The sequence below is a fragment of the Mustela lutreola genome, chromosome 1 (assembly GCF_030435805.1).
Source record: "Mustela lutreola isolate mMusLut2 chromosome 1, mMusLut2.pri, whole genome shotgun sequence".
Lineage (NCBI taxonomy): Eukaryota > Metazoa > Chordata > Mammalia > Carnivora > Mustelidae > Mustela > Mustela lutreola.
The window spans coordinates 16,058,102-16,073,377 of NC_081290.1; the positions used below are offsets into that span (position 1 = coordinate 16,058,102).

Genomic DNA, 15,276 nt, shown 5'->3' on the forward strand with positions numbered 1-15,276 from the left:
AAGACAGATTTTTTTTTTTTTTTTTTTTTTTGTCTTCTGTCTGACCCTTCATTCTCAGACTCTTTGAGGACTTCTCATTTGGCTTCTTAAAAGCTAGTATTTCCTAAGTTGTCTTCAACATTCTTTCATTTAATTTGACATACTTTTTTTTTTCTTTTTTTGTGTGCTCTCAACAATTCCCATGGTTTAGAAATTAACACTAATGAGTGAATGAAATTAAAACTCTTTCCCAGAACTTTCAACCATATAATAATAAACTGCCAATGTAGCATTTCAATATATTGTATTTTTTGCAGACACCTCAGCAAATTTCTTAGAATTTTGACACACAAAGCTAAAGGAATAAATTCAATCTGGAAACATTCAAGGTATATTCCCATACTTCAAGAACGGATGAAAATGGAAATGAAGTAGCTCAAGGGATAATATATAATGAATTTAGTCCATAGTGAATTATTTTGCAATGTAAAAATGCCATTAAAATGCTCAAGGTTTATTAACATAGAAGATTTTGAACTGAATTATTTATCTGCCTCTGCTGAAAGTTTTGGATTTCTCACTATTTGCCACAATTTGATAATGAGAAACCATACTCATCCTAGGCATTCCTCTTTACTTTTTTTTTTTTTTTTTGATTTTATTTATTTGACAGACTGAGATCACAAGTAGGCAGAGAGGCAGGAAGAGAGAAAGGAGGAAGCAGGTTCCCCGCTGAGCAGAGAGCCCGATGCGGGGCTCCATCCCAGGACCCTGAGATCATGACCTGAGCCGAAGGCAGAAGTTTTAACCCACTGAGCCACCCAGGTGCCCCCATCCAAGGCATTCTGTTTATATTTGAATTACTGGGTTTGGGAAATGGAAAATTAATGTATTTCCCTAGCCCCCAAATAAATGAAATAGACCAGTTATAAGAAAAACTATATGTGTATGTGCATAGGTATGTGTGACTGTGTAGATATATGTACATACAGCCATATGTATGATTATACCTTTATTTACTTAATTAAATTCTTAGGTTGGGTATTAAAATACAGTTTTCTGAAAGTAGTGTCTAACTATTAAATAACTGACTGCTACTAAAGACAAATACCAATTCTGTACAATTGGAATATCTGAAATCAGCACATTACCTTCTTATAGTCACAGTTCAAATCTGTGTAATTTTTCATGCAGATGCCAATAATAGTCTTTTGGATACATTTTTCTCACACACTTATTGGCTCTAGTATCTTATCTCTGCTTATCCCTCTGACATCAAGTTCAAGCTCCTGATTGCATATAAGGCCTTCAAAATTTTCTCACTCTCTATATATCTACATGTGTATATGTTTCTTGGTGGCAGCAAAGAAAACTCTATTTAGTAGATAATTTGAAGGGTGGGGTGAGGAATGTTTTCTTGGTATTATTCCCAGATAACAACTGTATTTTCCTTATGAGATTATTTCTATTTAATTATTTACTTGCTATATTGTTTCTGTGACAATAATCAGTTCACATATGATTGATAAATAGAATAATATTAGCCTAATGTGGAATTTACAATTATTCATATACTTTTTTTTTCTGAGTGTAGTATCATTTTGAAGGAGGAATGAACAGTAGTTAAATGCAGAGAACACAACATGAACACATTACTTTGTGGACCAATAGATACTATATCACAATACCTGTTTCTTACCTGGCTCAATTTGCTCACATGTTCTACCTTGGAAGTGTGGATTGTCTCTTTGCCTCTTATTGTTATTCAGCTGTTGAAAATATTTCTTACACACAATTTCATCAACCTTTCTTTTACTTTATTAAAACAAAGTAAAGCCGCACATTTTCTGTAGTTCATTTTTTTTTTCATTTATTTTAAACATCTTTTCAACTGTGTGGTATTTTTATTGTAATTATTATTGGTTTCTCTTAGTGATCACAATACAGAGTTGTACAGATTTTGTGTACAACTCTGTATTGTGTACAGATTTAAAATAATATACCCCTCATTACTTCTCATAACCCATTATTTTCAGGGTATGATTTTGCAGAAGCTATGTCCAAGAATGTATATATTTGTTAGCAATAAATCTTATATCTGTACAAATGATTGAAAGGTTTTATGTTGCTTTGTTTTAAAATTAAAGTTAATATCACATTTTAAACTAGTTAATAGTAGTTTTGGGTACTTTGTAAATAGTATTTCATTTAACACTCACAACATCCCTAATAGTTAGGTGCCTTTGTTATAATTTTAGAAGGTTTTTTCCCTTAACAGGTAAGAAAAGCAAATAACTTGCTTAAATTATAAGAGGACTAGTAGAATATAGTAAGGAGTAAAGTATAGACCATGAATGTCTACAAATGTAGTTAACTAGCAAAGAAACATTGACTTTTTTACATAGAGAAAAGGATTTATTATGTAATAACTAATATCACATTTGGTTAAATATATATATAACTTCTACCAATTCTTTTTCAATAAAAGGCCATATATTTATTCAAATCTTATAAAATCACATTCTTGTGCCAGGCAATCTTCTAATATCTTCTAATCATTGCATATACAATAGTAATAAAAATTATGTCTATCTGTTCTCACAGAGGTTGTACAATTAAAAAATGTACAAAAAAACTTTAGAAGTACATAAAATCATTTTAGATAGGAAGATCAAAAGCAGAGTAATAAAAAAAAAAGTATGGGATTGATATGGGATCGGATAGCATCAGGGAGATTCTCTGTATAGGAGTCATCCAAAGAACTCAAATTTTATACAGGATATCAAATAGTTGAGTAAAACAAGGTTTCTTTAGTGTTTGCCCAGGAGTGAGACAGAGGAAAAGTAGTGCAAAGTAGTTAATCATTGATTAGGTTGTGTGTTGCAGCTCTAGACCTTAGAATTGAGCTTAGAGATGAATGAACATGTGGGAAAAATAGTTAATAATAGAATGCAATTGTTGGAAAGTACTTGATAAATCAAAGAATATTTTAGTTAGAAATAGTAGTTTAAGTCAATAGGAAGGAGAAATGGCTGTGATGAGAAAGATGCTTGAAATTTGTGTTTAGGAGTGGTGAGCATAAGACTCAGGGAAAGAGGGGCACCTGGGTGTCTCAGTGGGTTGAAGCCTCTGCCTTCGGTTCAGGTCATGATCCCAGGGTCCTGGGATCGAGCCCCTCACTGGGCTCTCTGCTGAGCAGAGAGCCTGTTTCCCCCCGCCTTTCTCTCTGCCTACTTGTGATCTCTCTCTGTTAAATAAATAAATTAAAAATATATATATATATATATATATTTAAAGACTCAGGGAAAGAGTGAGTGAATAGATAGAAAATCTTAATTTGAGTAAATTGAGGAACAAAAAGACAGGAAATTAAAGTTATACTAAAATCACCTACAGAGATTCAGAGCTCAGCAGTAAACAGAAAGGATGTTCTGTGTGGCACTCAGAGGATGGACAAGATGCTACTGATTCGCAGGAAGAGGAGGAGCTCTTAGTGCTGTATTGTGAGCCAGATGTGAGGTTCACTCCCAGATCCCTAAGATTATGACTCGAGGGGTAAGCAGATGCTTAACTGACTAAATTCAACTGTCCTGTGTCAGATGTTTTCATAATTATTGGCGTTAGGGATAGAAGAAAGGGCTGAGCTCTTCTCTAATGTGGCTCTGGGTCATGTGTCTCAGTCTAGACCTATCTGCAGGTTGTAGAACGAATTGTGTGTCTAGATTCTAGCATCAGCTGTTACCTGTTACCTGTGTAGTTTCAGGAGAAAGTCTCTAACCCATGACTGATTGTTTGAGGGTCTCACTAGATGTTGTCTCCTGCTCTGCAGAGCACTCAGGGTAAAGATTACCTCTGTGATATCCTGGATGCTGAGTAGTCACATGTGTCAGGCAAAGACAGCCACTGTTTAAATAACCATCATAATATGAAGATTTGAATTACTGAGCTCCATGCTCCTCAAGCGGATAGTGCACTAAGACTCTATAAAACATCTATGCTGCTTCTGCCACTGCTGTCTATGTGATTCTCAAAACAGAGATCCAAATCTGCAGAGTTACAAGGCACTCCTGTGGCACAATGGAGGCACACTAGACTTAAGCCCATGGTCTTTTTTTTTTTTTCTTTTTGAGAGATAGAGTACAAGAGAGAGCAAGCACAAACTGGAGTTGGGGGCAGAGGGAGAGGGAAAGGCAGGCTTCCCGCTGAGTGGGGAGCCCAATGCAGGGCCCTATCTCATCCCAGGACCCTGGGATCAAGATCGGAGCTGAAGGCAGATGCTTTAACCCACTAAGCCACACACAAGCAGCTGCTAGTAAAAATATGGATACTGGGGGGCTTGGGTGGCTCAGTCTGTTGAATGTTTGGTTTTGGCTTGGGTCATGATCTCAGGGTCCTGAAATTGAGCCCTATGACAGGCTTCCTGCTCAGCAGGGAGTCTGCTTCACCCTCTCCCTCTGCACCTCTGCGCATGAGTGGTCTCTCTCAAATAAAATATCTATAAATAAATAAATAAAATATAGACATTTCCTTGCCTTTATAATTCCTAAGAAAATAACCAATGCTTTAAATACTTAATCCATATTCAGATTTCCCCTACTGGCTCATAAATACCTTCTTAAATTTGGTTCATATCATGATCCAAAGTTCCAGGTTTCACATTTAGAAATTTTCAGTTCCATTGCTTCTTGGCCTTTTGGCTAAGAACAAGCATAGGAATCTTCAGTTCCAACAGGCTTTTTTTTTTTTTTTTCCACTTTTGTTTTTTGGATACTATTTATTGAGGTGACTAAGTCATTCTCTTGGATAATTTTCACATAATTGTGTTGCTTCCTCATAGTGTCATTTTGCTTACTCCCTCTCTACTCCCTGTGTTTGCTATCACCTACAAGGTAGCTGCAAACGTTTGTTGAATTCAGATCCAAATTTTGCAGCAGGAACAATTCATAGGTGATGCATTGTTTTTCTGAAAATATCAACTAAGTGCCTACATAATGTCTAGCTGTCCTGCTTTAGTAATGTGATGACTGGTCAGTGAGTTAGGGTGGTGACAGTCCAAAGCCCAATTATACAGTCTGGAACCAGCTCCGTAAAATGGCGCTGAAAACATCTTAAGCACGGAAAGGAAACAAAGGTATTACCTGCAAAAATGTAATTGTCTTTTAGAAGACTCACAAGAATCCAGATAAAATTGAGAGGGTATTTTTTTTAAAGATTATTTATGTGTTTATTTGAGAGAGAGAGAGAGATTAAGAGAACTAAGGTATTATCTGCATATCTGCAAAAACGTAATGGTCTTGGGGCACCTGGGTAGCTCAGTCGTTAAGTGCCTGCCTTGGGCTCAGGTCATGATCCCAGGGTCAGGCTCCCTGCTTAGCAGGGTGTCTGCTTCTCTCTCTCCCACTCCTCCTGCTTGTGTTCCTTCTCTCACTTTGTCTTTCTCTGTCAAAGAAATAAAATCTTCAAAATAAAACAAAAATAAACACGTAATTGTTTTTTAGAAAACACCCAAGAATCCAGATAAAATATTGAGGGTATTTTTTTTAAAGATTATTTATTTGAGAGAGAGTAAGAGAGCTGGTGGGAGGAGGTGCAGAGGGGGAGCAGGGAGCCTGAAGAATCCCGGGACCCTGGGGTGGTGACCTGAGCTGAGGGCTGTCGCTTGGCCAACTGAGCCACCCAAGTGCCTGAGGGTATCTGTAGCAACATTATTGTAAAATGTGTGTGTGTGTGTGTGTGTGTGTGTGTGTGTGTGATGTGTATCAGTATGTGATCAACAAACAAACAAATAAATAAATAACATGAAGTCAGTAACAATGATAAATGAGTAGTTGTGGAGAGCATGTTCTGAGCTAAAGTAATGAATATTTTAAGTGGAAAGACCAGTCCAAGAGAGAAGCCAACAGAAAGAAATAAAGTTAGGTTTGATTATATGAAATCCACAAGGAGAATGGAGGAAAATATTTTGGAAACAACATTTAATAGCAAGGATTCCTAAGACATTTTCATGCCTCTAATTGGAAGGGTTTACTGTGAAGAACAAATACTTAGTTAAAAATCATGCAGGGGCACCTGGGGGGCTCAGTGGGTTAAACCTCGGTCTTCGGCTCAGGTCATGATCTCAGGGTCCTGGGATAGAGTCCCGCATCGGGTTCTCTGCTCAGCGGGGAGCCTGCTTCCTTCTCTCTCTCTGCCTGCCTCTCTGCCTACTTGTGATCTTTCTCTGTCAAATAAATAAATAAATAAAAATCTTAAAAAAAAAAAAAAAGAATCATGCAGAGAAGTTTTCTATTAAAAGAAGAAGATGGAGGGACTTTTTTGAGTGGAAATTGATCATTCAGAAATTTTTTTGCTATTGTCAGACTGCAAGTGCCCTCAAGTGTATTCAGGGAGTATTAGAAGGCATGGAGAGGTGGACAATTGGGTCTGATTAGTGACTGAGCAAGGCAAAATTGGAAGAAGTATCATTATGTTGATAAATATTCTGGGAGACTTAATAGCTAATGGTGTCCAGTGTAAATGGGTATATAGGCATGATGATCAATTCTGGTAATTTCTTAGAAGTATGGTAGGTAATTTGGAGAAAAAACTGGTTATGAATTTAAGTCGGTGAGGGTAAAGGAATAGTCTGTTTATAATCTGTGTGCTCTTCTCCTGGCCCCACATTATTCTTGCTTTATGCTGCTTTGTATTTACTGTGAAATTGGCTTGTTACTTTATGCTTCTTCCTTTCATGCTCTCTTTTATAATTCTGAATATTTTTATGCAGCTTTTAAATTTTCCATTTTTAGAACCATGTCTGTTTTCCTGCAGAAGCCTTGCTTGTGATTGCTGATTATACAGTGTGATAGCACTCTGTCTTTCTTATTTGAGCACTTCATAATAGCAAATTCTTTAGCAGATGCATTTTCTTTTCAAGGTCAGCAAAATTATATACATTGGTTGGTGCCAGCTTTAGTGTTAAAACTTTTTGTTGTTGTTGGGATGAAATAAGAAATGGTTCTTTTATTTTTCAGATGTATAAACACTATCACACATATCATATCTTACTGGCTTCTTTGATTCTATTTTATCTTGATCACTTAATTATGTAGTTGGCATTTATAAGACTGCAAATAAATGGTTTACAAGGAAAAGAATGGTCCATTTAGTTCTAGTGAAGTACTGTGCTGAATGAATCATTTGTACCAAATGAAACAACTGACTCAACAATATTAAATCAACAGCCAGTATTTTAGTGCATAAGGAGCTTTGTATAATATGTTTGGTGTTTATTTATTATAAAAAAGGAAACAGAATTCATGTGTCTTCCCTTTTGTTCAGGCTTTCTTATAGGATTATAGTGTTTGGAAGGACTATAGCAGTACTAATTAATAAAGTAGTGTAACCAAGGAGTCAATGCAAAGAGAACAGGACATTCTGTCATGACATCATGTTTCTTACTTAGCATTCTATTACTTGATTGATATCTCCTATACTTTAATTTCATTTTGCACATATAAGAAGTTTTCAGTCAGAGCGTATCTTTTGACTGAGAGGAAAAGAGACAGTAGTATACTTTGGATATTAGAAAAAGGAATATATGTGGAAGTTATTAATAAGAAAAAGTTTGGCTTAATAGAAACATGTTTACAATATCTGTCAAAATTTTAAAAAAAATAATCTTTTGGGGATCCTGGGTGGCTCAATAAGTTGTGTCTGACTCGTGATTTTGTCTCAGCTCATGATCTCAGGGTCATAAGTTTGAGCCAAATGTCAGGCTCTGCTTTGGCTGTGGAGCCTGCATAAGATTCTCTCTCTCTCTCCCCCGCTCTGCTCCTCCTTATCTCTTTCAAATATAAATAAATAAATAAATAAATAAATAAGAAAGAAAGAAAAATCTTTTTATCAAAATCTGAGATTAGTCAATGTTTCTATATTCTTCCTTAATAATCCAATGTAATTAGAATTATCTAAGTCTTAAGAATGCTTTCAATTTTAGGGGTGCTTTCCATTTTGTATGCTATTGTTGTCCAGTATTTTGTTTCTGTGTATGCATATATGTTATTATTACTGTTATCTATATTATTTTATATAAATGAATTCCATATATGTATATATATTCTGATATTTTATATGGAAGTATCCCCATATATGCCATTTCCTTTGTTCAACATTTAGTTTACCTTATCTTTTCATCCTTGAATTAACTTATTTTTCTAGGGATGCCTGGGTGGCTCAGTGGGTTAAAGCCTCTGCCTTCGGCTCAGGTCATGATCTCAGGGTCCTGGGATCGGGTCCCACATCGGGCTCTCTGCTCAGCAGGGAGCCTGCTTCCCTCTCTCTCTCTGCCTGCCTCTCCATCTACTTGTGATTTCTCTCTGTCAAATAAATAAATAAAATCTTTAAAAAAAAAAAAAAAAACTTATTTTTCTAAAAGTTGGTCCTTTAGGTATTCAACTAATAATAGGCAGAATGAGTCTACTGAGTGTGAGATTTCTCACTCTAGTAATGTCCCTGTGTTTTCTTTAAAAGATACACCATTTAGAAGAATTGTCCAATGTATTTTATTATTGTTATTTAGAAATCTGGTATCAGTTTAATTGCCATCCATGAAAATTTGAAAAATGTGAAAATACATAAATATAATAACAGACTCTATATGGAGTTATCTGCCTCCAGAGGTTAATTAATTTTGCTTCCTTGGGCAGGACTGTGGAGGTTACAGGTCACTTGAATCCAAACAGGAAATGAGATGATTCAAAATTCAGCTTCAATTCTTGTAGGAACTAACTTATTTCTGATTTGCTCTTATTTTTCAAAACCAATTGGGATATTGTGCTTTTACCAGGGCTTCTACCTCTCAATTGGGGATGTAGCCCATTCCTTCTGTTACCTTAGGCTTATGAGTTTGTGGGAAGTCCTGCTCAGCTGTTTCTTCCCATAAAGGCTGATATCTCTAGGGGATTGTGCTTCAGTTGCTAGACTAAGCTTTCTGGACTTTCTGCCTTCCCAGAGCTTGGTTTCATAATTCTTCATGTTTTGTGGAAAATTTGAGAAAATATTTTCCATACTTTTCTAGTTGTCCTCAATATGAGGTATGGGAGGAATATATATACTTTACCATTGTAATTAATATTTTTTCTTATGCTTGCATATGCTTAATATATTTTTCACTTTTAACCCCTATTTCTTTTAAGCTGTTTCATATTTTCTTAATCATTTCATGTTTCTACTTTCTGAGTAATTTCCTCTGGTCCATCTTCCACCTAACTAATTCTCTCTTCTGCCTGGTCTAGTTGTCTGTTCTATCATCCCATTATTTTGTTATTACTAAAAATATGTTGATGATAAATTTGATTTCTATAAATTGTATTCAGTCTTTTGTCAAATAAGCTACTGTGTATATAAACAACGATAAATTATGTAAGTACATTATTATGTTATATACTATATAATTATATACACATATGATTTACTTTTTCTTTTAAGAGGTTTATTAGAAATAACAGTTGGTACACTTTAATTCATAATGTTGTTTTCTTGGAGTGGTACAATATGTGACTCTTGATCTCAGGTTTGTGAGTTCAAGCCCTACCCTGGGCCTAGAGATTATTTTAAGAAATAATAATAATGCTACATTTTCTTGAGGATTTTTTGTTTGTTTCTTGTTTTCTGTTTTTTTTTTTTTTCCCCTGACAGGAGTCATTGTTATTTTTTCAGCACAGTTAGAATCTATTTCCTATCTTGTATATATTAATTATTTGGAAAATAAGACTTCATTGTTTCTAAATCTTTGGAACTGTCATCTCCAAGATTAGCTTTGATTGGTACGTTAGTATCTAGTGGCAGGTCACAGTGAATAGGTCAGACAAATTTGTTTATTTTCTTCTACAACCAGTCCTGGAATATTGAGGAATTAACCTGAGCCATGTAGAAGCTTGTAGAACATCATCTTTCTTCCATTAAACTCTTGAACAGAGCCAGCTCTACATAGCATACTTCTTAGGTCTATATTCTATTTCTTTTATTCTTTATATTTTCTCACACAAGCCATAAGGAACCCAGGATGTAAACAACAAAAATTGGTTATAATTTCATTAATTCTCAGAAGTCTCTGTGGTTCAATATGGAGGTTCCATCACATTTATTAAATTTCTTTAATCCCTAACTGCTCTCAGAACTTATTCTTCCTACTGGGATTGGTGAATCAAGAAAAAGGTCAGAGTAAAGGGCAAGTTTTACTGAGGGTTATAAGTGAGGGCCTAAGTATTCTAGAATTCATGGATTTCAAAACTTTTTGATGGTGATTCAGAATAAGAAATTATTATTGGTCTTATAAAAATAAAATGTACTTATACAATTTAAACTATTGAACAAAAGTTCAAGAAACAACATTTAATCCATATAGAATTTATTGCAATACATTGTATCCAGGGTTATGTTGATCCATCTCTACTTATTCTATTCTATTCTATTCTATTCTATTCTATTCTATTCTATTCCTTTAAGTAATGCTAAGAATAATACACTAATTCCATTTTTCAATTTATTAATAACTCACAATCAACAGTTTGGAAAATACTACTTTGCTAAAATAAATATATTTTAATTACATGTTTAAGTACATATATATTGTATTACATATATTATTCATTTAAGATGTTATTCCTGGGACACCTGGGTGGCTCAGTTTGTTAAGTATCTGCCTTTGGCTCAGGTCATGATCTCAGGGTCCTGAGATCAAGCCCTGCATCGGGGTCCCAGCTAGCAAGGAGTTTGTTTCTCCCTCTGCCCATCCTTGTTAGTGCTCTCTCTCTCTCTGATAAGTAAATAAAAATACAAATGAATTAAAATAAAATAAAAAGTAATAAAATAAAATGTTATCCCTTAGTGATATAAACACTTCCATTTTTCAAGAAATGAATTATAATTCATGGTTAGAATATGAAAAAAAAAGTTACACAAATCAAGTTTAGTATCTTGATAATTTTGGAGACTGGCAGATGCATTAGATCCTCTATGTAGTCATAATTCATTTATAAGCCAGTTGTCTAACTTTAATGTATTCCACAATATAATATTCTAGACTTTTCATCCATGCTAAAAATCCTTAGGCAACATATGTTCTTTATCATTTATATTGTTTTTTTTTTTTTCTGCCATTCTTCAAACCTATTCTACCTTCCTACAACAAGCACAGAATATTTCAGCAAATGTATCCTGTGCTCTTTGAAAAGGTGACTGAAACCAATTTAAAGGCTTATATAATCAGTTAATAACTATGTTTCACTAGGACACACTGTTAAAAGGTAACAACCTATAAATGCCAAGTTTATTCCAAAAGTTCATTTATCTTTTATCCATGTTGACAGAGTTAGAAAGACATGGGTTTCCCAGTAAGTGTTTAGAATTTCTAACTTCTCTGATGTATCATTGTGGGTTCAGCCAGTATTCAGCCATTTAGTTCACAGACAGATCTATGGTTTTAGAATGATAGTTTTTCATTTCCACCATATGAGGCAGTACAAAGTGCTGTTGAAAGCAGGATCTCATGTGCATATTATTTAAATAGACATAAATTGGGAGCTTTTATATACACCTGTCATAGGTGCTCAATCTCCATCTGTTCAAAATAAATGGATTCCAATTATATTTGTATTTTCTGCAATTACCCATATTCAAAACTCAGTTAAAACTATGGAAGTCTCGGGATGCCTGGGTGGCTTAGTGGTTTAAGCCTCTGCCTTCAGCTCAGGTCATGATCTAGCCCTGAATCAGCTCTCTGCTCAGCGGGGAGCCTGCTCCCCGCCCCCCTCTGCCTGCCTCTCTGCCTACTTGTGATCTCTGACAGTCAAAAAAATAAATAAAATTTAAACAAAATTAAAAAAAATCTATGGAAGTCTCTGTTGTATGCATTTTCATTGTATTTTCTTTGTAGCAGATTTTCACTATGAGTAACAAAAATAATTATTTAAAAATATCTTTCAGAAAATAATGTTAGCATACATTCCAGAACAACCAATAGCTACATAAATAATAATAATTTTATTAGTAAATACAAATACAAAAGTGTCTTTACCTTCATATCCTCTAATTTAAAAAATTAATATCTAAGTTAAATTTTGTGTCTGCTCATTTGTAATACTATTATCATATTTTGTTGGATATGCTAAATAGTTTTTTTTTATTTATTTTATTTTTTAATTTTTTAATATTTTATTTATTTTATTTATTTATTTGACAGTATTTACAAGTAGGTAGAGAAGCAGGCAGAGAGAGAGGAGGAAGCACATTCCCCCTGAGCAGAGATCCCGATGTGGGGCTCAATCCCAGGACCCTGGGATCATTACCTGAGCCCAAAGGCAGAGGCTTTAACCTACTGAGCCACCCAAGCGCGCCTCCTAAATAGTTTTAAATATGTGATTACAATTTTGACTTATAGTTATTTGTCCATGATAATGTGCATATATACATTGTCTTTTTGCAATAAATTTAGAATCTATTGAGATAGTCTAGTTATGTCTTATTATCATCATTCTTATTGCCACTTTAAAAAGCAATGTTTTGAAAACAAAAGAGCAATGTAGAATGTTTCTTTGATGGTACTCTTCTTTTATTATAAACCGAGTTAGTTTGCTTAATACTGGATATCAAAGTTAAGAGTTAAATTTTCAATAAAATCTTTAAAATGATAGCAGAGTTCATTTTAAGAGAAAATAAATATATTTTGGTAATTGTGATCCATTTTTTTCTATTAGGGCTGTGTTTGGTAAATGTATTTTGATTTTCTTATCCAGGTAGAATTTTTTAGTAAACTATGTATTTATTCCTAATGACAGTATAAGGAAAATATACTAAAGTGATGGTCTGCTATGATCAATGGGCTTCCAATTATTAAAAGTCAATAATAAATATTATTCTAATAGTATATATTACTCTTGGTAAAGAAAATAACCCACTTTCAGGTACCAATATAAAAAAAAATAAGATCAATGTTCCTTAGTTTTAAATGAAGGTGTTTAAACATTGTATTGAAGAATAACTTACATAAAGTGCACAAGTTCTATGTCATATACCTTAGTACATGCCCACAGGTTGAACATCTATGTAACCAGTGCCCAGGTTGAAAAACTGAAAATTAGGAAAAAATTAGAAAAATTACAAAAACAGAAAAACCCTAAAGCTCTTATCATAGCTATCCACCATGCTTATCAGCACACTGCCAAGATTTATCTCCACTTATGACACTGAATAACTACTTTATGCACTTCCTAAGATTGAATCTGTCTTCCAGAAGAAACTATTAGATTATTGGCATGGGGAGGAAAATGTATATACATATATTCTGCCCATTTTTAAATTGGATTATTCATTTGTTTTATTTAAATTCCAGTTAGTTAACATACAGTGTAATATTGATTTCAGGTATAAAATGTAGTGATTCAGTGCTTACATACAACAGCTGGGGCTTATCATAAATGCACTCCTTAATCCTCATCACCTATTTAACCAATCCCTCCACCTACCCGCCCTTTGTTAACCCATCACTTTATTCTCTGTAGTTGAGAGTCTTTTTCTTGGTTTGCTTCTTCCTCTTTTTACCCTATGATAATTTGTTTTGTTTCTTAAATTCCACATAAGAGTGAAATGATATGGCATTTGTCTTTCTCAGACTATTTCACTTAATGTGATACTCTTTAGCTCCAACCACATTATTGTAAATGGCAAGCTTTAATTCTTTTTTGTGGCCAATATTCCATCCAACATATATACTACCTCTTTATTTATTCATCAGTTGGAGGCACCTGGGTTGTTTCTATAATTTGGTTATTGTAGATAAGATAATGCTGCTATAAACATTGGGGTGCATGTTATTCATTTGAATTAGTATTTTTATATTCTTTGGGTAAATACCTAGTAATGTAATTGCTGGATCATACAGTTAAAGACCTAAATGTAAGATATGAAACCATAAAAATCCTAGAGGAGTAACAGATCACTGCCTAGAGGCAGTAACCTCTTTGACATTGGCCATAGTAACTTCTTACTATATCCATCTCCTGAGGCAAGGGAAACAAAAGCAAAAATAAGCTATTGGGAATTCATCAAAATGAGAAGCTTCTGCACAGTAAAGGAAACAATCAACAAAACTAAGAGGCAGTCTTCAGAATGGGAAAGGATATTTGCAAATGATAATTTCTGATAAAGAGTTAATATCCAAAATATATGAAGAACTTATTAAAACTCAACACCCCAAAAATGAATAATCCAATTAAAAAATGTGCAGAAGATTTTTTTCCAAAGAAGACATCCACATGGCCCACAGACACCTGAAAGGATGTAAAGATGCTCAATATCACTCATCATCAAAGAAATACAAATCAAAACTACAATGGCTTATTTCAGAGAAAGACAACTATCATATGATCTCCCTGATATGAGGAAGTGGTGATGCAACATGGGGGCTTAAGTGGATAGGAGAAAAATCAATGAAACAAGATGGGATTGGGAGGGAGACAAACCATAAGTGACTCTTAATCTCACAAAACAAACTGAGGGTTGCTGGGGGGAGGGGGTTTGGGAAAAGGGGGTGGGATTATGGACATTGGGGAGGGTATGTGCTTTGGTGAGTGCTGTGAAGTGTGTAAACCTGGTGATTCACAGACCTGTACCCCTGAGGATAAAAATATATGTTTATAAAAAATAAAAAATTAAAAAAAAAAACTACAATGAGATATCACCTGACACCAGTCAGAATGACTCAAATTAGCAAGACAAGAAACGAGAGGTGTAGGTGAGGATTCAGAGAAAGGGGAACCCTCTCATACTGTTGGGAATGCAAAGTGGTGCAGCCACTCTGGAAAAGAGTATAGAAGTTCCTCAAAAAGTTTAAAATAGAATTACCTTATGATCCAGCAATTGCACTATCAGGGATCTACCCCAAAAATATTAGATTTTAAAACGTGTATTGCACTTGTGCTAACAATTAAATGCTTTCTTTTTCATTGAAAGGTCCACAGTGGTATCCTTCCCAAGTTGGCCTTCAGCTAGAACAAGGTAAGAATCAATTTTCACTGATTTATTTATTTAATTTGGAATCTATTTTCTGTCACCAATAGATAATGTTTATTTATCACTTACTAAATGGTAGGCATTGTAGTAAGTGCTCTAAGTCAGTTATATTGATTCTCCACATAAGTTTGTGATTCATTTTTTGCATGAGAAATTTTAGTCTCAAGGAGATAATTTTCACATATCCACCATCATGTACATTGGAGGCAGGATATGAGCTAACATCTCTCTGTTTCTAAAAGTTTT

The 15,276-nt window shown here is 34.3% G+C and overlaps 1 protein-coding gene across 2 annotated transcripts in view; it reads left to right on the top strand.

The window, feature by feature from the left end:
- Window positions 1–15,276, top strand: part of TECRL (trans-2,3-enoyl-CoA reductase like) — a 102,945-nt gene that overhangs the window by 41,919 nt on the left and 45,750 nt on the right. For both annotated transcript variants that reach the window (XM_059160301.1, XM_059160293.1), the window contains exon 3: window positions 14,971–15,015. In XM_059160301.1, coding sequence (XP_059016284.1) covers window positions 14,971–15,015 — 45 coding nt within the window. The remainder of the gene's footprint in view (window positions 1–14,970; window positions 15,016–15,276) is intronic.